This window comes from Centruroides sculpturatus, unplaced genomic scaffold (assembly GCF_000671375.1).
Source record: "Centruroides sculpturatus isolate CEXI.00-Female unplaced genomic scaffold, Cexi_2.0 scaffold232, whole genome shotgun sequence".
Classification (NCBI taxonomy): domain Eukaryota; kingdom Metazoa; phylum Arthropoda; class Arachnida; order Scorpiones; family Buthidae; genus Centruroides; species Centruroides sculpturatus.
Genome location: NW_019384487.1, coordinates 358,547 through 383,494, shown reverse-complemented (window position 1 = coordinate 383,494; position 24,948 = coordinate 358,547). Strand labels below are relative to the sequence as shown.

The window sequence follows — 24,948 nt, the reverse complement described above, 5'->3', positions numbered from 1 at the left end:
GATAATAAAGGTTAAACAAAGTTTAACTTCAGGAATGTATCCAGGGGTGCTTATGGAGCTAATGGTGCTACATTATACCTTTGATACCAAAGCAATCAGTTGTTACTTTAAAATAAAAATAAATATAACAACATATATCACTTGACTTCAGTTAAGTAAGATTAGTTATCTAAAGTAATTCTAAAGTGATTGAGTAACATTCTCTGAAAAATGACAGGGAGCATTGCCTTGATCACCCCAAATTTGCCTTGAGTAGCACTCATATTCTCAAAATCCTGGATATGTCACCGCTAAAAAGTTTTGACCAGAATCAATTTTTAAAAAGCAAACTGAAAATAAACAGAACAAAATAAGATTGCAAACATATTTCAATAATTTTATGACTTTATGATTGTATATTTCCATAAAATATTAATTTTACATGAAGTTACTACTAAAGACATATGTCTTCAGTAATAACTAATTTATACAGTAATAATAGTTCATGTTGAAATTAATCATTATTGTTGAAAAAATGTGTCAAAAACAAAATTTATTATAATTTATTATACTTAAATTTATTATTGACTTATCATTAAAATATAATTTAATAATCAATATAAAATGTATAATTAACAAAAATATAATCCAAGTCTTAGTAATAATCCAAAGTTTAATTATTTCTATCACTAGTATTAAATCATTTATGTTAAACGCATCGTTAAGCAAATCAAATTAGTTTTATAACAGTTATAACAGTGATTCTCAAACTTTTTTAGGATTTCTTGTGTGACGATCTCTTTACAATTTTTTAGATTGCTCGTGGATTCTTTAAAATTAACTACAATTAACATATAGGCTACTGTTACCAAATCATTTTTTGACTAACAATTATTTATTTAGAAAATGGTAAACCTTAGTCATCAAATGTACAGTACATTCAATGGAATGGGTTCATCTGTTTTGCCTGAAGTGATTCCTTCACGGTCCCCTAGAGGATTGTGAACCCCAGTTTGAGAACCACTGTTTTATAATATTCACACTTTTATAATAACTATAATTGATTATATTATATAATATAATTATTTCATAAATTTCAACAATTAATTAATAATATTCAATGTTTTCAAATAACAACTCCATAAATCAATATTTACAAATAATTATTTAAAATTTCCTTTGAGAAGGTAATTTATTATTAGTTTATATCTATATTTCCAAAGTCTATTCATACCTTATCTTTGACATACATACAATTATACTCTATATTTAATACATTTTACATGCATTCTGTAAAATAAATCAACTTTTAATTATTTTAGAACCTTAAGAATATTAAAATTTAATACATTTAGTAGAACAAGTATTAAAATTTTGAATATATAAAATTTGGAATACAATACTATATTTACTAATAGAAAAAGATACAATTAGACTTTATAGAATTTTAAATGTCTATACAGAAATATAGACATTTAAAATTTAAATACTATACAAGTTACTTATGGTACATCCATTCTATGAAATACATCAATCATCAATTTTTAATTTTTTCTAGGCTCATAAAGAATTAAAAGTAGATGCAATTCATACCATAAATGTAAAGAAGTTAACAGATTTAAAATCCAAAGTATAATTGTACATCTATCAAGACTTTGATAGCATTATTGATAGAAGATGAATTAATCAATGCACCCATTGTTAAGAGTAGAATTTAAATAATGCTAACATTTTCAACATGGTTAACAGGTTATCTTCAGGCATGTATAGCCATTCAATTTTCAACTGTCCACACCTGATGATGGTCCATTAACATGTGAAAAACATTAGCATTATTTAAATTTCACCAGGGTCAGCACAAGAGTATCTGACGCCTCTAGGCAAAAAAAATTTAATATTCATGTGCATTGTCTATATACATATAATCATACTCACACAAGCATACACCCAAATATGTTGCTATTTATAAAAATAATATCATTATAAACATTTTAAAAAAGATTTAACAATCTATCTTTTTTTTGTTTATGAGTAAGGCTGTACCCCATATCTTGACACCCTAGGCTAGAGGTGGCAAACCTTTTTGAGCTTGCATGCAATATAGTGAGCATAATTAGCTTTGACAATGTTTCTGCATGCCAAAAATTTAGACTTCAAATAATGATATTTAAATAAATTAAATGAATATGCTTTAATTAGAATAAATGTAAAAAAAATGCTGATTGAAAAAAAGGATGATCTACTGATATACCAAAAAGATGATTGAAAAAAAACAATGATAAATAAAAATCATACAATACATTACATACCAGATGATTTCTCCTTACATACCACTTTGGGCACATGCCTTAGGTTTGCCATCCCTACCCTAGGCAATTATCTAGGTTTGCCTAAATGTAAAATCGACAACTTCACCCATTGTTAAAGGCACAATGATTAATTCATCAGTAAGATGTAAAATGTGAATGAAGGATTTCCCATCCTCCAAAATTGTAGAGTCCCTTGTATGTGCAAAAAAGTCAAAGGAACCATACCTGTACACATAACCCTCAGCAAGACATATATCTACAAAAATCAGTTTTTATCATATACCACAATACTGCCTATTCTCTACGTTCCACATCAGTCAAGGCAAGCAATAGCAACCCTTAACCAACACACAACATGTAGTAGAGTGCTTCGGTGTTTGCACCTGAGTGTCCGTGGGGGGCGAGCCTCCCCCTAAAACTACATAACATCGTGTACTCTGCAAACAATCAAGGGGGACTACTCATAGTCACTTTAAATGTAATAGCCTTAGTGCAGTCACACAACTTACAATCGCACACAACCCAGAAGGCTGTTTTCAGGGGGGAAGCCATATCCCATGAAAGGTCACACACAGAGGTATGATTCCTTTGACATTTTTGCTCCTACAGGTACAATCTATGGTTCCGACATGTCTCATTCAAGAGTGTAATTGTACCAAATCCTTATCATTGATAGAAAATAATAAGAAAACAACAACTTGATTTTTTTTTTTTTTTTTGTTTATTTTCAACATAAAAGTGATCAAAACTAAAATCATATTACTTTGTATATATTTAATAGTATATATTATGCCACACAAATAAAATTTATAAGATATATTCTTCTACTTTTATCCAAAATTGCATTTTAAATACAATTAATTTACAAAAGTACTTCAAGATCATCACCTGATCAACATCCATCAAGACGATTAAGTACTTTGTTGTTTTTCTTTTTTTTAGATAAAATACATCCGATTTTCGTGTTTTACGTTAAAATCCGCACATTTAACGTTAAATTCCACATAATAATTCATTATTATTATAAAAATTCTTATTATTTGATCTATCAATCGCTAAGCCTATTTATCCTTTCAGAATTTTCTACATCGTGAATTATTTACGAATCTCTTACCTTTTGAAACTTTTAGTTTCGAAACATTATTTACATTTCTTTGCATAAGTTTATAATTGCAACGTTATATATATATATTTGAAGAATATATATTACAAAAATTTTTCTAAAGAATCGAGTCACACTCGCCCATAATTGATGACGAACGATAGCGCTCTCTGTTGTTCAAAATTCGTCGACATTTTGTTTATTCCGATCGTCTGTTATCTTTTTAAACTTCTCTTAATTTTCGAAACGATAAACTTAATAATAGTTTTTTTATTTAATTCGAGTGTATTACTTTATATAGTATACGTTCAAATAATATTGTTCTTTCGGTCGTCTCCATTTTGAATTTTAGTAATTTTGTTTATGTATTGTAATTACAGAAGAGTCGTAAAAGAGGGAAAGATTTTTGGGCTATTTTTGTGGTGTATATTATACATTTTTTTAAATTAATTGTAATTATATAAAATATTTTATATCGTAATTTAATGTAATTAGAATTTATGAAATAATCTGTTATTATCGTTGTAAAATATTTTAAGTTTAATCGTATTTTTTTTTATTTCTCTCCACTGGAAGAGAGGGCGTGTTGCCTAGTAAATGCAGAGTAGCAACCGGATCAAGTCACTCTGGGGAACCCGGGATCGAATCCGAACAGGTCGAAAAGTCCCTAGGAATTTTTCGGGGTGGTCCTTCCGGATATGTCGGGCCCCGTCCCTCATCAAACCGGCCGTCATTAATGGTCGTCCATCGGGCCTTGCCGAATCCATAATGGGCTGGTTAAATGAGGATTTCTTAGTGCCCACGGGGCAGAATAAGTTTAAAAAAAAAGCAGAGTCGATAAATATTCTGATCTCTCTGCTAATAATAACTCTAATGCTATGAAAATGGCGTAATAAATATTTCTGCCAATTCGAGTGCTGCAATCGCTTTGTAGCATATGTTTGGTTAAAACAGTCATAGTCAGCAATAAACATTTAAAAGTCTTTTAAAACATAAAATTTCTATCAAATCTGGTAAAGGTGTTTCAATCAACATTACCTAGTGTAAGCGTCCAAACGTGTGTAGAGATTTCTCATGTCTTCACTATTAGCGGTCCTTTTGAACAATCATTTTAATGATAGATGTATGGACTCTGTTTTCTTTCAATCATGTATTTCGCACTGGTTTTACTTTTATTTATTTATTCACTTTAGTATATTGTCTAGTTAATACTCGTTTAGGATAAACGATATACCACGAAAGTAATGGACAGGTGATCGAGTGGTCAAGGTGGCAGACTACCGCTGTGGGAAACCCGGTATCGAATTCCGACGGGTCGAAAAAAGCCCAGGAATTTTTCAGGCGGTGATCTGTCCTGACATGTTGGCCCCGTCTCACACCATTGGGACTTCCCATTGTGGGCCTGACCAAAGTCATGTGAGCTTGCTAAAAGAGGTCCTCTTAGTTCCCAAAGTATAGAAAGAGTTTTAAAAAAATGCCCCGAAAGTATTGTGTGCCACTCTGCAAAGGAAACTATGCAACAGAGCCAGAAGTTAGTGCCTTCAGCTAAGGTTTTGCAGCAAAAATGGATATCTGCGATTCATCAAGGCTACAAAATAGTCAATGAATAAGTAATGTGTATTCATTTTTTACTTCGTAAACATGGGATAAATCGCACAAGTAAACCTTTTAAACTAGTAAACAATACTTTATTTTAGTCAATTGTTGTACCAAGTCGTAAATTAAAAAGTACAAAAACTAACCGACTCCTTGAGTTTGAATCTCCACTGTTTGTGGAGGCGCTACTGTCTATGGAGTTTTCTATGGGCGATGCGCAATTTTGCGGCGCAATATCTGCAAAACGACTTAAATGCGCCAAAATAGCCTATATATTCGTAATCAGCGCAAAAAAAAACTGTGAAAGAAGTAATTTTCTCAAAGTTTTTTTTTTTGGTCGATGTACTCTACATAGCCTAAAGCCAAACTTAGATGTTTACCAAGTATATAAAGGCTTCAAGGAAGTGACAGATTAAATGAGAATTTTTTTTAAATTGTCTATACATCAAATTTTAAAAATATATGCCAGTCTATAGCTATATAAATGTTTTTGTTTTAGATGTATTTACTTTTAAAAACATTCATATGGAATGTTTGTTTCCGCATGAACGGCCAAAATGAGAAATTAGCACATAGAAACTAAATGAATAATTTAAATATATTAATATATTTACAGTATATTCATGAATATTTTAATATATTATAACTTTTTTGTAAATACGGAAGTTCAGAAAGTGCATACAATTAAGAAATGTATAAATTAACATTGATGACTTTAAACATTAACAAGAATTAACACAATGTTTAATTCCAGGTATTTGAATTAGATTTTCATGTAGACGACATGGAACAAAGCACAAGTATGTACGACCCAAAAAGTGAGAAACTTCTATCTCTCTGTTAGATCGGACAAGAATTAAAAAAGTGAGTATTATTTTAAAATTAAATTTCGCCGAATGCTATTGTCATATTAAACTATTTTGTTTTTTTTTTATCAATCATCTGATTTATTTAAATTATTTATTCCTAACAGGTGCTGTTTCTTTATTATAATCAGTATGCTCTTCATATTCTTGTCTTGTATCGGCTAGTCGAGCATAAGCTTCTGGGCTATATCGCCCCGTGGTAAAGTGCGACGTAATTGTCATGTAATAGTAGTTGTATGATGATCGTTACGCGGGGAATAATGCCTTCGAGGAGGTCTTTTATGAGTATTACGAGTAACTGGTCTTTATACCCGTGATATTACGATTTCGTATATCCCATCTTTAAGGAGATGCAGAAAAAAAACGTGTAAAATTCGTGTATAATGTTACTTTGACATCATCATTTACAACTAAATTTAACGAACGAGAGAGATGCACGAGGTACAGAAAAATCTCTAGAATTTATTTTCCTTAAATTTACGATTTATGTATTCGTTGTCGTAAAAATTTGTCTTTCCACTTTTTTCCCAAGACTACAAATATTCGAGTACAAAGTAACCGATTTCTACTTAAGAAGTAGTTAAATAATTAAGCGATTAGGGAATTGGGGACGTAAACAAAACCCTGATGAAAGAGCCGGAATATTATTTAAAAGCTTAACCGACCCAATCTCTAGCCGAGTACAGTGGGGGACTGATTTCTTCGTAATATTAGACGTAATATAAACAGAAATTTTTCCAGTTCAACGAGAGTGACCGAAAAGTTGTAAATTTTAGAAATTTCCCTGGACCCTGGTCCTAAAACGAATTAGTTAGAAACCAAACGACGGACAATCTATTAAGTTTAACATATTTAGATTTTTACAGCTATGGTGAGAAACGTTTAAAATGTACAACAACCCTGTCGCATCCTTTGAGATATACTAGTGATGTGACATTTGACATTAACCTGTATCGGCACCCTCGGGATTTAGCAGCCCGCTTGCATGCACGCGCCGCACACCTAGCAGGACCGTCTCTGATTCCACTCGTAGGGAGCTATTACTTTATACTGGGTATGTAAATCCACCACACATTTTATTTCATAATATATAATAATAATAGCACTTATATCGTTGCTAGCGATTCGGAATGTAATTGCGATATTGAAAATTTATTTTAAAAAAGTTTTGGCTCGAGATCATATAATGAAAAAGAAAACATTATTAAAAGAGAAAGGCCAATGCCTAAGTTAAATATAAACACTTCAATAAAAAAAAATTGTTCGACATTTTCGCCATAAAATGGCTCTGTAAATGCATAAAAATGCAAATATTGTTTAGTTGGCTTTGCCTACTATTTTCAAGTGAAATTGGTGTGTGGAATAAGAATGGCTTTGACAATTTAGTTGGCAAAAGACACGAAAAATCGTCGATTCTTTTGTATTTGGAGCAATTTGGAAATCGAAGCGGAATAGAGTTTAACATTAGTAAATAATATAAAATAAATGTTGAAAATTATAACGAGATAGTTACGGTTAATAGATATATTTAAATTAATAGATGTTATATGTTATATCAAAGCAAGAATCGGCATTTAGAGGGCATAGGGAATCTATTGAATCTAATAACAGAGGTAATTATATTGAACTTTATTAATAACTATTTATTAATTACGTCAGATAAATAATCTATTAAAAATACATTTAAATACATTAACTGATCGCTCCTGGAAGTCGGCTTCTTACAGAAACACAGCTTCCCTATCATCAAATGTCACGGCACGCCACTGGTATGTACAGTATTTTACACCTCTCCCTTGCCATTTAGACTATGCCTACTACAACAAGTCGCTCCCGACACATTTTTAATATAAAAAGTAGATCTTATGTACACAAAAGTTGGCCACTCCTGTTTCATAACATTTCGTGGCGGCCCTGTGAGGAAGCCGCAGTGCACACTTTGGGAACCGCTGGGTTAGGATAATATGGGTATTTTTTTTAACTCTTTTTGCCCTGTGGGCACTAACAGGGCCTCTTTTTGCAAGCCCATTATGGGTTAGGCCAGGCCCACAATGGGGCTGCCGGGTGGTGAGGGACGGGGCCCGACATATCCGAACGGACCATCCCTCGAAGAATTCTTGGGAATTTTTCGACCCACTCGGATTCGAACCCAGGTCCCCCAGAGGGTAAGCTGCCACCTTGAACGCTAGGCCATCCGGCCGCAGGTTAATATGGGTGCGGTCGTATGGCAATGGACGGGTTTAATTTTATAATATAATTATAAGATTAAATCTTTTTATAAAATATTGCTATTAGAATCAAAATATAATTAATACTGAATGATAAGTATTAAAAAATAAATGGAAATAATTATTTTTCTGGAACGAGCTGCCATTTTTTTCAAAATTAATTATAAATTATTATAACTTAAATTGATTTATTAGTAAAATATTTTTTAAATACTTTATTAATTCTTAAAATAATTAATTATATTTAAAACTAAAGTAAACTTTTAATTTAATTTAAATAAAATAATTATTTTGTGCTATATTTTGTCTATATTTGTAAATAAAGAGTACAGAATTTGTTACACGTGATAGCAAACGCATCGAGTACACTGTGTTTGGTTTGATTCAATTTTAAGTCTTTATTACTGAATCGTAAGTAAAGTTTTAAATATTTAATATATTTAATTACAGTAAAATTTTTGTATTTAATAACATTGTAGTAATTAATAAAAGTACAACAGTTATTGGTTCTGATGTAAATTATATACACGAAAACATGATGCACTTCATATACTTTTAGGGCTAAGAATCGATAAATAAAAGCAATTAACTCGTATCAGAATGTGATTTTGTAGGTTAAAACTACTTTGGGACGAAAGATAATAAAATTTATATATATTTGGGTACAGTTACATCCTGAATGAGACTGGATCTTATCAGAGCTTTAGACCATATCCATAGGAGCAGAAAAGTCGGTTAAAGTCCAGATACGTAGACTGTCATGGCGGCTCATCTCTGATTCCAGCAAACAAAAGAAAGGAAACAGTGGGGACGCACGTTCTAACCTAACCTAACCTATTCTAATAAATTAACATAATTATTATCAATCAAATTATTAGAATAGGTTAGGTTAGGTTAGAACGTGCATCCCCACTGTTTGCTGGAATCAGACATGAGCTGCCATGACAGTCTAAGTATCTGGACTTTAACCGAAAAGTCAAAGGAATCATATCTCTGCATGTGACCCTTTAGGAGATATGACCCCCCTCAAAAGCAGCCTAGTTCCAGGTTGCACGGAATTGGGATTCGTGTTGCTCTGCTAAGAGTGAGGGCTCTTTGGTGCAAGCAACTACGAGCAAACGGGACATTCCAATTTTCAACGCGAGTGTTGAGCGTTGAAGTCAACAATTTGACATCAACGAAGTGCTTAGTTCCCGTAATTCCATTCTCAGCAAGATGGATTCCATTCAAATGTCTTACCAATTACCCACAATTCATTGGAAAGTAGCAGTCAACATATCTGTTGAGTGCTGAGTATGTTGAGTCAATGCTGACAACAGCGCTACCTCAACGTTGAAAAAAGGAATGAATTTTAACAAATGTTGAGATCAGCGCTGAGTCAGAGTTGAAAATTGGAATGTCCCGAAAGTGTCGGTTGAGGCAAGGGGTGCATTTTTTTATCTAGTGCTCGATAAGCACTTTACATGAAATCCTCAGAAACTTGTTTCTAAATGCATGTGTGTTGTAACTTTTTTCTTGGATTCCTAAAGGTTTAATTAAGCCTGAGAAAATGCTTCCTTTTGTATTTTCTTCCTTTGTTCATCAGAATGACAGTAGATTTTGAGTATTTTGAATCTTAGCCTAGTTTACTGTCTTTAGTGTCCTCTGTGTAAAACAATTACAAATGCATTATATACATCTGCAGAAATTTAATTCAACAAGATTATGTATGTACATTTGCAATGTTTTTAGAGTAAAATAAGGGGGAAAATGTTCAATAAAAGTAATGAAATAATTATTAGCTTCTTAGAAACAAACAGACTGTACTGTGCATGACATTGCTAATATCAAGTGGTATTGTATTTTATAGATAGAAAAGTGGCATCGAAAGAAACCAAGATGGACAAGATTTTTTAACAAATTGTAAAGTCAAACATAGTGCTAATGATAATATGTAATTTTCCTCTTTTTATGCTTACAGTATGTACAGTTTTGATCAGCTTTGCCATTCACACGCATGGCATAATATACACGTATGTTACAAACACATGTTTCTACAGGATAAAGAATAGAGCTCTCGAGACTGAATAATTTCAAGTACTAGTATTTCTTATATATGGGGGTAAAAAACGAAAATTTTTTCAAATAATGGATATTTTCTTGGCTGTTTGGAAATCCATTGTTTGCAATATAGCGGATTCTCAGAACAACGGATGATTTTTGGTGGCCTGAGCAATCTGTTGAAATGGGATTCTTCTGTACTTATACAAAATAAATTTACATAAATTATGCTGGAAACTGATGTAACATTTATTAACATAATATCTTAAAATGCTCTGAATTATAATTATTGATCAAATAATAAATCAAATTAGACATTAATGAAATTTTTCAATAATTTGATTGCAAAACATTTTTCCGACATTTCTTCGTTCTGGTGTTTTCAGCTTGCTTTTCTTAGCTGACATTCTAAAGGCAGATTTACATGATACAACCAATGAACTGCAATACGCATTTCCTTTGTTGGAATGAACTTGGTGTGATGAGATGCAACTCTCTCGAAGAAAATCTAATCTGTCAGACACTTTGCTCATTGCATTTTCAGACTGATATTGAAATTGGAATTGCATGTTAGATCATATTCTTACCACTCTCAAGAAATGAATGCTGTTGTGCATACTTGGAACTACTTGAAAGTTGTGTTCTAGCACAGGATGTAAAAGTTTTCTACCTCTAGAACTTTTTGGGAATTCCTTCATTCTCTACAGTAATCTTTCTATATTAAGGACTTTCATTTTGGGTATGTGCTGTACTTAAAGTCTTTTTGGGTGGCATCTATCAAATAGTTGGAGAAGAAAGGTTTTCCCAGCAAAGAAAAGGAACTGTTGTCTTCTTTACAGATCTTCAGTATTGTTTCTGTAAAATCCATTTTAGTTTCCATCAATAGATGCCATCCAAAATGGCTCTATGTACACACCTATAGCCAATAGCACAAACCATGAAAGGCAGTCTTTAATATAGAAAGATTACTATCAGGAATGAAGGATGCATGTAAAGAGTTCTACAGGTGGAAAGCCTTTTCAATATAAAGAACAAGAGGTGCGATAACACGTTTTGTTCCATTGTGTAAACATCTGGAACATCATCAAATCATTTTTGGATATTACAAAATGGCAGTGTAAACCAGCCTTAAGAGTTTGTGCGGAAATACTTACTGATTCAACTGCTGAGACCAGTTGTCATTCAACACTACTTATAATTTACATGTTACCAGGCTTACCAATATTCAAAAGTGGGCTATAGAGATATTGACCAAATACTGATGACACCATTCACTGCTATCAACCAACCAATCAGTAAGCATTTTCAAATCGACTCTAACTGGCTCACTTTGATATATGTGATGTGCTTGATAGCCAATAATTTATTTAAAGTTAAAAATTTATCAGGTATACCCTGATATCCTTGGAGTAGGCTCTGAGAATATCAGGAATCTTAAAATACTTTGAGATATTGTGAATGGTTTAAAATCATTATCTTAATCAATACACTAGTATATAAAAGATTAGTTGTATGTAAATCATTCGGATAGGTACGTAGTAAATTATTAGTTTCTTGTTGTGTGGATCCACATTCAAATTTAATTCAGAGCTTCATAATTCAGACATCGTAACACTTCGTGATTTTTTCTGTGGCCCATATACAGTCAAGGGTCTTAAATGTATTGTGCCATAAATTTAGTATTATATATATATGTATTTAATTAATATTTATATCTTGACTTTCTTCAATATTTAAATGAATAGTAATTATGATATTACTTTTACACGGAAACTTGAAAGTAACATCATAATAGCAAGGTTGTGGTCAGCATTTTCAATGCAAAAACATGTACGTTGGACATTCAGCACCATGTTCCTTAAGATTAGAAGTTTGACAATAGCATTTGTAATGTCAAGCGTAATCCCACTGCATTCCAAATGCCATTGTCAAACTTCTACGCTTACAGGAAGGTAACACTGAACGTCCGACATACACGTTTTCTCGTTGAAAATTTCAGCCACAACCTCACTAATTACAAAGAAAAAAATCTTTAAATGAATTTACCTCTATAAGGATTAATTGCTTATTTTAAAACTTGATTTAAAATCATTATACAAAGCATAATAAGTTAAAGAATAATTAAATATTTAATAATAAATACTTTTATAATAAAATTCAAATATAATTTTTAATCTTAGAAGATGGCAGCAGCGCAATTTTTTACCAACATTGGAAAACTTGGCATTGGTCTGGCAATTGCTGGAGGAGTTGTGAACACAGCATTATATAATGGTAAGTGCAGTTTAAAATTATGAAAGGAATTAATAACCTCAACATTTGAACCCGAATCATTTTGTTGTAAGAAAAGTAATACAGGTATGCACCACAATTGCGATAAGATTTGAGAAAGACATTGTTAAGTGAACATTATAAAGTGTGATAGACAAATCTATAAGGTATAGAGTACTATGCATATAGACAGTGCTGTGGAGTTGGTAGATTTTTACACTACTACGACTTTGACCAGGGGCGGACTTGTTAATAAGGTAGGCCTGAAAATTCTGACTTTATCATGTGATCTCAGAATATAAGCTTCAATAAATATAGTTCTAATAAAGACAGAATGTAGAAACTTTTTTATTCCAAAGCTAAAATAGTCCTGTAAGTGATGATATAGTCAATATATAAATACGTATTTGATAATTTTTACTTTTTTGGCTGTTATATATAACAAAGGAAAAGTGTAGCAATCGGTCAAAAATGATCCCACCCCAAATTTTTGCATTTTTGGACTCAGGACACCTCGAAATGTCGAGATATGCAAAAAATTCGGGGNTCCCAGCAAAGAAAAGGAACTGTTGTCTTCTTTACAGATCTTCAGTATTGTTTCTGTAAAATCCATTTTAGTTTCCATCAATAGATGCCATCCAAAATGGCTCTATGTACACACCTATAGCCAATAGCACAAACCATGAAAGGCAGTCTTTAATATAGAAAGATTACTATCAGGAATGAAGGATGCATGTAAAGAGTTCTACAGGTGGAAAGCCTTTTCAATATAAAGAACAAGAGGTGCGATAACACGTTTTGTTCCATTGTGTAAACATCTGGAACATCATCAAATCATTTTTGGATATTACAAAATGGCAGTGTAAACCAGCCTTAAGAGTTTGTGCGGAAATACTTACTGATTCAACTGCTGAGACCAGTTGTCATTCAACACTACTTATAATTTACATGTTACCAGGCTTACCAATATTCAAAAGTGGGCTATAGAGATATTGACCAAATACTGATGACACCATTCACTGCTATCAACCAACCAATCAGTAAGCATTTTCAAATCGACTCTAACTGGCTCACTTTGATATATGTGATGTGCTTGATAGCCAATAATTTATTTAAAGTTAAAAATTTATCAGGTATACCCTGATATCCTTGGAGTAGGCTCTGAGAATATCAGGAATCTTAAAATACTTTGAGATATTGTGAATGGTTTAAAATCATTATCTTAATCAATACACTAGTATATAAAAGATTAGTTGTATGTAAATCATTCGGATAGGTACGTAGTAAATTATTAGTTTCTTGTTGTGTGGATCCACATTCAAATTTAATTCAGAGCTTCATAATTCAGACATCGTAACACTTCGTGATTTTTTCTGTGGCCCATATACAGTCAAGGGTCTTAAATGTATTGTGCCATAAATTTAGTATTATATATATATGTATTTAATTAATATTTATATCTTGACTTTCTTCAATATTTAAATGAATAGTAATTATGATATTACTTTTACACGGAAACTTGAAAGTAACATCATAATAGCAAGGTTGTGGTCAGCATTTTCAATGCAAAAACATGTACGTTGGACATTCAGCACCATGTTCCTTAAGATTAGAAGTTTGACAATAGCATTTGTAATGTCAAGCGTAATCCCACTGCATTCCAAATGCCATTGTCAAACTTCTACGCTTACAGGAAGGTAACACTGAACGTCCGACATACACGTTTTCTCGTTGAAAATTTCAGCCACAACCTCACTAATTACAAAGAAAAAAATCTTTAAATGAATTTACCTCTATAAGGATTAATTGCTTATTTTAAAACTTGATTTAAAATCATTATACAAAGCATAATAAGTTAAAGAATAATTAAATATTTAATAATAAATACTTTTATAATAAAATTCAAATATAATTTTTAATCTTAGAAGATGGCAGCAGCGCAATTTTTTACCAACATTGGAAAACTTGGCATTGGTCTGGCAATTGCTGGAGGAGTTGTGAACACAGCATTATATAATGGTAAGTGCAGTTTAAAATTATGAAAGGAATTAATAACCTCAACATTTGAACCCGAATCATTTTGTTGTAAGAAAAGTAATACAGGTATGCACCACAATTGCGATAAGATTTGAGAAAGACATTGTTAAGTGAACATTATAAAGTGTGATAGACAAATCTATAAGGTATAGAGTACTATGCATATAGACAGTGCTGTGGAGTTGGTAGATTTTTACACTACTACGACTTTGACCAGGGGCGGACTTGTTAATAAGGTAGGCCTGAAAATTCTGACTTTATCATGTGATCTCAGAATATAAGCTTCAATAAATATAGTTCTAATAAAGACAGAATGTAGAAACTTTTTTATTCCAAAGCTAAAATAGTCCTGTAAGTGATGATATAGTCAATATATAAATACGTATTTGATAATTTTTACTTTTTTGGCTGTTATATATAACAAAGGAAAAGTGTAGCAATCGGTCAAAAATGATCCCACCCCAAATTTTTGCATTTTTGGACTCAGGACACCTCGAAATGTCGAGATATGCAAAAAATTCGGGGGTTTTTTTCTATATGTACAAATGTTAGACTGTATGGGAAGCACAATTTTGAATCAGAGTCAGATGGTTTAATTAACACCGGAGTTATTAAGCTTCAAAATGGTTGAACTAAATCGGTTGGTACACATTCTAACATTTGCATTTACAGATAAAACCCTGAATGCTTTTGCACTTCTCTACATTTCAAGGCTTCACGAGTCCAAAGGAGTAAAAATCTGGGAAAGTCATTTTTTGACTGATTGTCATTCTTTTCCTTTGTACTGTACTGTACAGTTATACAGTAGAGGCCTTACTGTATAACTGTCAGGAAAGTAATAACGATGATGATTCTGATTATTTTTTAAAAATGCAAAATAAAACGATTTTAAAAAACTAATTAAACATTAAAATTTGACACATCTACTGAATATATAAATTCACATTTATTGACTTGTTTGGTGATGGCAATGGTATTTGGTAAGCATGTATGAATAACTTTCATACACAAATTAGTTTAATAAAAATGTTGTACATAATATATGAGTATATCTGTATATTGGATAATATATCAGTATACAGATACATTAAAGATAAAGAAAAGGTTGCTTATTTTGCCATGCTGATTAATTTATTATTTTTCATCTCTGTTATAAACTGAATTACTCCTTACAAGAAAAAAATACTTTTATTAAGTCAGCATTTACTGAAGCTCTTAAATAATATTTAATAATTTTAAGAGCAGAAAATAAATGCTCTACTGAAACTTGTTTGGTGGCAATGCTGTATCTTGGATAATGTCTGGATAGTGCAGTATTGCCATTTTAACATCCAAACATATAGACTATATGTAATCTATATATATAAAAATGAATGTATGTNCCACCTCGCAAAGAGTTTATCACTATTGGCTAGAGAAAGTATGGCGATGTGAGCAAAAGAAGAGCAACAGGGATTAGCTACTTCCCACGAAGTCATCTTGGAGACCCAGCAGTCACGTAACGTAACATATTTGGAAATGAGCCAAGAACGTTATCAAACTTGCATCATATTTACTTCGAATTTTTATTAAAATTTCAAAATATGAAAATACCACCAAGATAATTCAATGGATAATGTATTTTGGACTAAGTGAATCTAAAATGACATAATTTATGCAGATTAATATTACAGTGAAGTAACACCGAAATGTAACAAAAGCGTTGATGGCCGAGTGGTCAAACTGGCAACCTACCGCTCTGGGGGACCCGGGATCGAAAAATCCTCATGGATTCCCCATTGTGGGCCGGGCCGAACTCATAATGGTGAATCTGGACGGGTCGAAAAATCCCCAGGGATTCCCCATTGTGGGCCGGGCCGAACTCATAATGGGTTTCCTAACAGAGTCCCTCCTAATGCCCATAGAGCGGAAAGAGTAAAAAAAACTGACAATAGACACGCATGCAAACGAAGATTACACTAGACCAGGGGTGGCCAACAGTTTTTGCTCCCGGGCCGAATTGGAAAGAAAACTTTTTCCAGAGGCTGCCCTAGGAAGATTTTGACGTGCAATCTGTGTATATATTGAAAGCAAAATGTTCTGTTATTCTCGCGCACAAATAACGTAAATTGGAAAATTAATTTGATTTATTGATACAATTTGAAAATAACTTTTAAACATTTAAAAGCATTGTTTTAATTTTAATTTTATTTTAGTTTCGGTATAAAGGCCAGAGTTTTGATTTTTGTTTAACTCCGCCCCGTAGGCACTAAAAGAGTCTCTTTTAGCAAGCCCATTATGAATTCGGCCAGGCCCACAATGGAAGCAGGGTAGTGAGGGAAGGGGGCCGACATATTAATGAGCTGGCCATATAGAGTTTTCCAGTTTTCTTCACATGTCTAACACTTAAATAGGGGTAAGATATTCTTCACAACAGGCACCGTCTGTGGCAGATCACCCAGTGTTGCATTGTCGTATTCCATTAAAGTAAACCAAAATCCAAAAGATGGAGAGTTGCAACTATAAAATATTTACAATTTTTTAAAATATAAAACTCATCTCAAAATTAAGCTTTCCGCCATTTTATAATAAAAAATAATTTTTACAAATAAAATTTTAATAATTTGATTTCATAAAAACTGTATACGGATAAACTGTTTTGAATAAGTTGTAAGTGCTTTGTAAGGTGTTAGGATGAAACTTACAGAACAATAAAGATAAATTTTGATGTAACTTCTCAGGAAAATTTTCAGGCATTTTTAAAATTTAGTCTAAAAAATACCTGAAAATGTATTTAGAATATTTTTTGTAGCTACTTTCATACTTCAAAGTTTAGTTTAAGCTATTATAGAAAGTAATTACAGTAAATTTAATACTGAAATAGGCAGATGCTATGATTTTATGTATCGCATATCTCTAATATCAAATTCACTTTAATTAATTTTTATGTAACTTAAAAATAGTGTAATAAAATTTCAAATTTTAGCAAACATTGATCTGAAAATAGTTTTGTTTTTATAATATTTTGTTTTAATAGTTCTGAAAAAATCTTTTTTTATGTTTTTCATATCATTATCAAATATCTTTAAAGCTTAAAAAATTATATGTCAAAATATTTTAACTTTGCTGCATACATTAAGAAACTATTTAGTTAAGTTCAAAGTGCTTTTCTTAGTACAAAAATGATAGGGAATTAGCCTAAAAGTTTAAGATTTCAAGCCCTCTAGCTATATTCTCTATCATCATAGGACAGTTAGAGAAAAGATTGAGAGATTACTAAAGAAGTAAGCAGAAATATAATGACTTCATTTTTTTTTTTCCTCTAGTTATTCCTGAACTGATGATAAACATATCTGAAAGCTCTTGAAAATTCTAATAAGATTTTGCTTCAAATAATTTGAATTGAATATACATTTGAGGAGCTTTCTTGACAGATGTATTGTTAAAATTATTTTATTACTAATATTATTCTTATTCTTACTTTATGAGTCTTATTGAAAGGTCTTTCTTATTTATCTGCAAAAAAATGTAATAAACTTGTAATTGTTAATAAATAATTGATCAGTTAAGCTTAATAATAAAATATTAATATTTTAATATATAGAAGTTTTGTATTTATGAAAATATAACATTATTTTAATTTTAAAATGTCTTTTTAGTGGATGGAGGACATAGAGCTGTAATATTTGATCGTTTTACTGGAATAAAACAACGTGTTGTCGGTGAAGGAACTCATTTTCTAATTCCCTGGGTGCAGAAACCAATTATATATGACATTCGTTCAAGACCTAGAAATATTCCTGTTATTACTGGAAGTAAAGGTAAACAATTTTATATTTTCATAGCAAAAATATATTTAGTTCTAGAATTAAAATAGTCTAGAATACATGAAAAATACTATTAAACAAATATAACAAAATTTATTATATTTTTTCACTCTTTTCACATGTTTTTATGCACATTTTTCATTATTTTTATTCTCAAATAGATTTACAAAATGTTAATATCACCCTGAGAATATTGTTTAGACCTGTCGCGGATCAGTTGCCAAAATTATTTACAACATTGGGAATCGATTATGATGAAAGAGTTCTGCCATCTATTACTAATGAAGTCCTGAAAGCTGTAGTAGTAAGTAATAGTTAATTTTATACTATCAGTTTAATTTTTTTAATGTATTATTAACAAACAAATCTCAATTCTTTTCTTTACTAGGCACAATTTGATGCTAGCGAATTAATTACTCAACGAGAAGTGGTATCGCAAAAAGTGTCAGAAGAATTAACCGATAGAGCATCTCAGTTTGGTTTAATATTAGATGACATTTCAATTGTATGTTGAAAAATTGGTCTATTTTAAAATTAGAATGTATAATAAATAGTTGAAAACATTTCATTCTTATAATAAACATTTTCTTACTTGAAAATTTCAGACACATTTGACTTTTGGAAAGGAGTTTACTCTGGCTGTAGAAATGAAACAGGTAGCACAGCAGGAAGCAGAAAAAGCAAGATTTCTTGTAGAGAAAGTGAGTCAAATTATGCTTAATATCTTAAATGTAAATTAGAAAAATGCCTATTTTCTTTATTTATTTATTTTCCAATGAAACTATAAATTATAGGCAGAGCAACACAAACAAGCCACAGTAATATCAGCAGAAGGTGATTCACAAGCTGCATCCCTGTTGGCAAAGGCATTTGGAGATGCCGGAGAAGCCTTGGTGGAATTGAGACGTCTAGAAGCAGCTGAAGACATTGCCTACCAGTTGTCACGATCTCGAAATGTCATTTACTTACCGCAAGGACAGACTACCTTACTTAACTTACCTCAATAGTTCTTAAATTTTGAATTAAAATGAAATTAATTTTTGCCTGTAAGTTAGTTGATCAAAATACTAGATGTAAAGAATAGATGTATTGAAAGATAGAACTTTTTTAAGTGCAAGAAATCAGGTTTCTTGTTATATTTTTGTTAAAATATACAATTTTGACAGTTTAATAACTCTTAAACTGTAATTCCAAACATTAATAAAAGTGATTTGAAGCATTGATTATGTTGTATAATCTGCTTGGTCTGAAAGAGTTTGGAAGTGCAGATTGGAAGAGCAAAATTATGTCACATTAAGAGGATTTTAGCTCATAAAATTTATTTAAAAAAACTTAAAAAAGTTTCCAGAAAATTGTTTAGATTTTTTAAATCTAGTTGATTAATATTTGCATTAAAAATACAATGGTTCAGAAAAAGAATGGATAGAATTTTTCAAATATGTAATTTTATAAATTTTATTTTTAAATTGTGTTGTTGTTAGTTTCTTTATGATTTAAAAATAAATACAATTAATTTTTTAATTTTTAAATACAATAAATTAATGCATTCCCTTTTTTTTAGATTTGTTGAGCTAAATAACAAAATCTATTGTTGCATAGCTTGAAAAGTCAAAGATCAAATCTCCATTATTTTACTTAAAGTATCAGTTTGAGAAAAGAACATTCTTATTGAGGCATAAACAAGAATTTAATTAGATTATAAATTCATAAATTTGTAGCATTGAATGAAAGAAACAGATTAAATTCAATATTGAACATACAAACATAATTCTTAAAATCTAATACTTGTTTTTGAATTTAACATTTTTTCGAGACAATGCCTTTTGACTAATAAAAAAACAATAAAAATATTATAATTACACATAGCTTATGACATTTACTCAAATAAATATTGACAATTTGTTTTTCAATATCTATATTTTAATTATTTTATTAACTGATTCATTTTGAAAAGGTAATTTTGTACAGTATATACTGTTTCTATAAACCAGATCAAACTTCTAAGTTTGTATATACAGTATGTAGACTACACTTATACAGGCAGTCACAAACTTTTGGGCATAATACATTACTAAATATATGTACAAAAGAGTTGCTGTTAAATAAATAAATAATTTTTATGAATGGTGTTGCTATTACTGAAACAAAAACCAATGGAAAGTGTCATCGATACTAGCATGATGTATATTTATCAGCCAGAAATGTACAAAAGGACTGCCTAAACTGAAAAGCTCAAACTTACACTTATTATTGTGTGTTTTAGTATTGTCCATGAGATATATAAAGTTTAGCTTATTAGTATAGGCAATGTCTATGCTGAAACTAAAGAGTCATGTGAATCTTATTGATGATACAAATATTTTAATACATGAAGAAAGTATAATGCAATTATAGTCATCAACTAGAAACAAAATCAATTTTGAAATAATAAGGAAGTAAATGTGGGTGGTAAGTCTCAAATTATGTTAAATGGTAAAAAAGACAATGATAGTTAGGATAATTGTTTTAGCTGGTTTTGTATTATGTATAGATAATAGCTCAGCATAAATAATAATAANCGCTGCAATGTAGCGAACCGTTTCTAAACGTTTGCTGCAAGAGGTCGCTGCAGCGAAGATAAAGCAGCTTTTACGTCCGCTACACGTGTAAAGCAAAATGGACGCTTGTGTGTGTAATACGATATTATGCTGTAAAAATAAAAAAGTCGAAGTGACTGTTAGTTAGGATAATTGTTTTAGCTGGTTTTGTATTATGTATAGATAATAGCTCAGCATAAATAATAATAATAATTAATTATGGTTTTTTAATTAAGAAATCAGTTTAAAATATTGCAAAATAATTAGATATTTTGAATATTAGTGTAATGAAAAGTTCAGTATCAAAGACTCATCGAATCATGGATACCCCTGAATATACTATTTCATTAAAAATTGATCTGATGATCACACAATAAGACATTTACTTATTCAGGGCCCCTAGTGATTCACTATTTGCTACTATTTTTAAAAAACCCCGCTTTTCTCACTAATTTTGAGATTGAGTATACGTTACATGCTATATATGGTATTTTAGAAACAGTTATGACGTGTTTACGAGATTTGTGACAAAATAGATGGTGTAATCATTACTGAGGTATCCACCTCGCAAAGAGTTTATCACTATTGGCTAGAGAAAGTATGGCGATGTGAGCAAAAGAAGAGCAACAGGGATTAGCTACTTCCCACGAAGTCATCTTGGAGACCCAGCAGTCACGTAACGTAACATATTTGGAAATGAGCCAAGAACGTTATCAAACTTGCATCATATTTACTTCGAATTTTTATTAAAATTTCAAAATATGAAAATACCACCAAGATAATTCAATGGATAATGTATTTTGGACTAAGTGAATCTAAAATGACATAATTTATGCAGATTAATATTACAGTGAAGTAACACCGAAATGTAACAAAAGCGTTGATGGCCGAGTGGTCAAACTGGCAACCTACCGCTCTGGGGGACCCGGGATCGAAAAATCCTCATGGATTCCCCATTGTGGGCCGGGCCGAACTCATAATGGTGAATCTGGACGGGTCGAAAAATCCCCAGGGATTCCCCATTGTGGGCCGGGCCGAACTCATAATGGTGAATCTGGACGGGTCGAAAAATCCCCAGGGATTCCCCATTGTGGGCCGGGCCGAACTCATAATGGGTTTCCTAACAGAGTCCCTCCTAATGCCCATAGAGCGGAAAGAGTAAAAAAAACTGACAATAGACACGCATGCAAACGAAGATTACACTAGACCAGGGGTGGCCAACAGTTTTTGCTCCCGGGCCGAATTGGAAAGAAAACTTTTTCCAGAGGCTGCCCTAGGAAGATTTTGACGTGCAATCTGTGTATATATTGAAAGCAAAATGTTCTGTTATTCTCGCGCACAAATAACGTAAATTGGAAAATTAATTTGATTTATTGATACAATTTGAAAATAACTTTTAAACATTTAAAAGCATTGTTTTAATTTTAATTTTATTTTAGTTTCGGTATAAAGGCCAGAGTTTTGATTTTTGTTTAACTCCGCCCCGTAGGCACTAAAAGAGTCTCTTTTAGCAAGCCCATTATGAATTCGGCCAGGCCCACAATGGAAGCAGGGTAGTGAGGGAAGGGGGCCGACATATTAATGAGCTGGCCATATAGAGTTTTCCAGTTTTCTTCACATGTCTAACACTTAAATAGGGGTAAGATATTCTTCACAACAGGCACCGTCTGTGGCAGATCACCCAGTGTTGCATTGTCGTATTCCATTAAAGTAAACCAAAATCCAAAAGATGGAGAGTTGCAACTATAAAATATTTACAATTTTTTAAAATTTTAACTGGACGAATATTACTTAATTGTATACAAATCGATCAATAAAAAACACTTTATATAAACCAAAAAGACATTAAGATCAAATACTGAAAACAATTTTATTCTTTTGTACGATTAAAAAATTTGGAAAGAAAATAATTAATGATTTATATTGCCATCGGAGCCACAAGCTTTTAAGAATTTGTAAAAAAGAAAAAAAAATTAGCATTTTACGGCAGTTGTTGCAAAATTGCCACAAAATTGCATTTATAAAGATTCCAAGCGCATAAACCAATTGCAGAAATTGGTACAAAAATCCTACATAATGTTTTCCAGTAGAAGGATTAATTAACACGGTTGGGCATCTCGTTGACACGAAGCGATAAGTTCTATCTATTGACGGGATCTTACTATACTTCGTATTTGCTGCAAGGATCAAATTGTCAAGCAAATCCGTATATCGATGTATACAGGAAGGTGAAGGTACCAATAAAACTGGCTTCTCTGGCCAATAGTATGCTGTTTCGGAGGTACTCAGACACTCTACGTCTATTTTTCTTTGTAATTTTTAGTTTCTTGAAAAATAAATATTTGTTTTATGGTTAAATGCGTAGTGGAGTGCGTTAATTCCGGTGCGTTGTCTCGTGACCAATAGGTTTTTCGGGGCCTAGGACTTATTGAAGTCTAATGGGGTCTTATTTTTTGTTAATACAAATAATACTATAAATTATCATTAATATTAACTATTTTTTACTATACGATAAGTGCTCATTGTTAATGAAAAAGTATTGAAAATTTATGGTAATTCAATTTTTGTGGGCCTTGACACTTGGAGACTTAGGGCTTAAACCCTATTAGTCTATGTAGATCCGCCCCTGCTCGCGACTCCCTCCTCCTTTCCAAGCACGTTCGTTCCCTCATATGCAACCGCCTGCGCGATAATTATTTGGAAGGTATCTGTGCGCTTAAAGTCCGTCTGGCCGCGTTTCTTTATGCAGCACTCGAGAAGCGCTTTACAGCGAACCCTATGAAACCCGTTTCTAAATGCAGCGCTGCAATGTAGCGAACCGTTTCTAAACGTTTGCTGCAAGAGGTCGCTGCAGCGAAGATAAAGCAGCTTTTACGTCCGCTACACGTGTAAAGCAAAATGGACGCTTGTGTGTATAATACGATATTATGCTGTAAAAATAAAAAAGTCGAAGTGACTGTTGATAAAAATATTATGGAAAGATTAAGAAGGATTAAATTTTATGAAATGACTCTGAAAGTTATCTAAAGAATAAGAAAATACTATATTTTAAATATAATTATATATCTTTTATCTCTTTACTTTGTTCACATTTATGGAAAGATAAATGCTCGATTCTTTATATCTCTATTTAAATATTGTAGTTCTTTAACTAAAGCACTATTTTCGGCTGTAACTAGAATTAAAGGATAGATTATGACGTCCGTGTTTCGCTCGAGCGGAAAGCGTTTCTAAACTATGATGCAGCGACGTGTAGCGATAGCTGCTCGTGAACTCATTTACGCTGCATAAAGAAACGCAGCCTCTCAGTACCGAACGGTTGCACTTTCTTTGGCAGCCATGGCCTCATTATATCCTCACGGCAATTGGCTGTAACTGTCACGTGATTTTGATGTCACTATATAGTGATTGCATATATAGAGTAGACATAAAAATGACCCGGCAAAGTTAGTAGGATTTTTTTTCCCCTAGAAATAACTTATAATATGATGACTAACAATCTTAATAAATGAATTAAAAAACTATTTTTTTCTTTACTTTAATATTGTATGATTATACTTTTTCATTTTTAAATCATTTACGGACCACCCCCCCCTTTTTAACTTTAAAAAATTCTACAAATTTTCTGTCGGCCATAGCCCAGTTGATCCAGTCTTAATGATACATTGATCCTAGCTAAAAGTAGCATCGAAAATAATTATGAAGAAATTTACTAAGTACATAATGATCCTCATAGTTACAGTATACTAATTTCATAGATACAAATACGCATGACCAGTTTTATATCGGTATATACGAGTAACACAATACAGTACAGAGCGTTAGAACTGCCAGCCTAATTCGCATTAATATCTGCGATAATGAGTCAAATTAATCTATAGAAATAATTTTCATTATATCTAAATTTGCATATAATAAGATTAATTTGTATTTACGAGCTAAATATTGCACTAATATGTCTTATAATACTATAAAGTTGTGCCGCTCAGCGCAACTTTACTATATGTGAAGACGTGACGCGTTTCCGTCGGGAATACTCCGATTTCTCTCCCATTTCGGGAAAGCACTTATTAATTTAGTTTCCATTTTTCATCCCTACTCAACTACAAATAAATTAATTACTTCATTAAAATTATAA

The 24,948-nt window shown here is 31.7% G+C and overlaps 1 protein-coding gene and 1 long non-coding RNA gene across 6 annotated transcripts in view; one reads left to right on the top strand and one right to left on the bottom strand.

Moving 5' to 3' along the window:
• Positions 1-3,771, bottom strand: part of LOC111621631 — a 47,437-nt gene extending 43,666 nt beyond the window's left edge. Inside the window, exon 1 of the long non-coding RNA XR_002756109.1 lies at positions 3,403-3,771. This is a non-coding gene — a long non-coding RNA (uncharacterized LOC111621631). The remainder of the gene's footprint in view (positions 1-3,402) is intronic.
• A 4,631-nt stretch (positions 3,772-8,402) lies between these two features.
• On the top strand, positions 8,403-20,694 carry LOC111621628 (protein l(2)37Cc-like). 5 transcript variants are annotated; one of them, XM_023363833.1, is made up of 8 exons: positions 8,403-8,491; positions 12,301-12,394; positions 18,067-18,228; positions 18,396-18,538; positions 18,623-18,739; positions 18,840-18,935; positions 19,029-19,280; positions 19,796-20,694. In XM_023363833.1, the coding sequence occupies exons 2-7, from the start codon at positions 12,304-12,306 to the stop codon at positions 19,239-19,241; spliced, it is 822 nt and encodes a 273-aa protein (XP_023219601.1). In that variant the 5' UTR covers positions 8,403-8,491; positions 12,301-12,303; the 3' UTR covers positions 19,242-19,280; positions 19,796-20,694. The 5 variants fall into 5 exon arrangements, with proteins under 5 accessions (XP_023219601.1, XP_023219599.1, XP_023219604.1 ...); XM_023363831.1 differs by lacking the exon at positions 19,796-20,694 and having other exon boundaries at positions 19,029-19,695; XM_023363836.1 differs by lacking the exon at positions 19,796-20,694 and having other exon boundaries at positions 8,447-8,491; positions 12,304-12,394; positions 19,029-19,696.
• Positions 20,695-24,948: the final 4,254 nt, after the last annotated feature.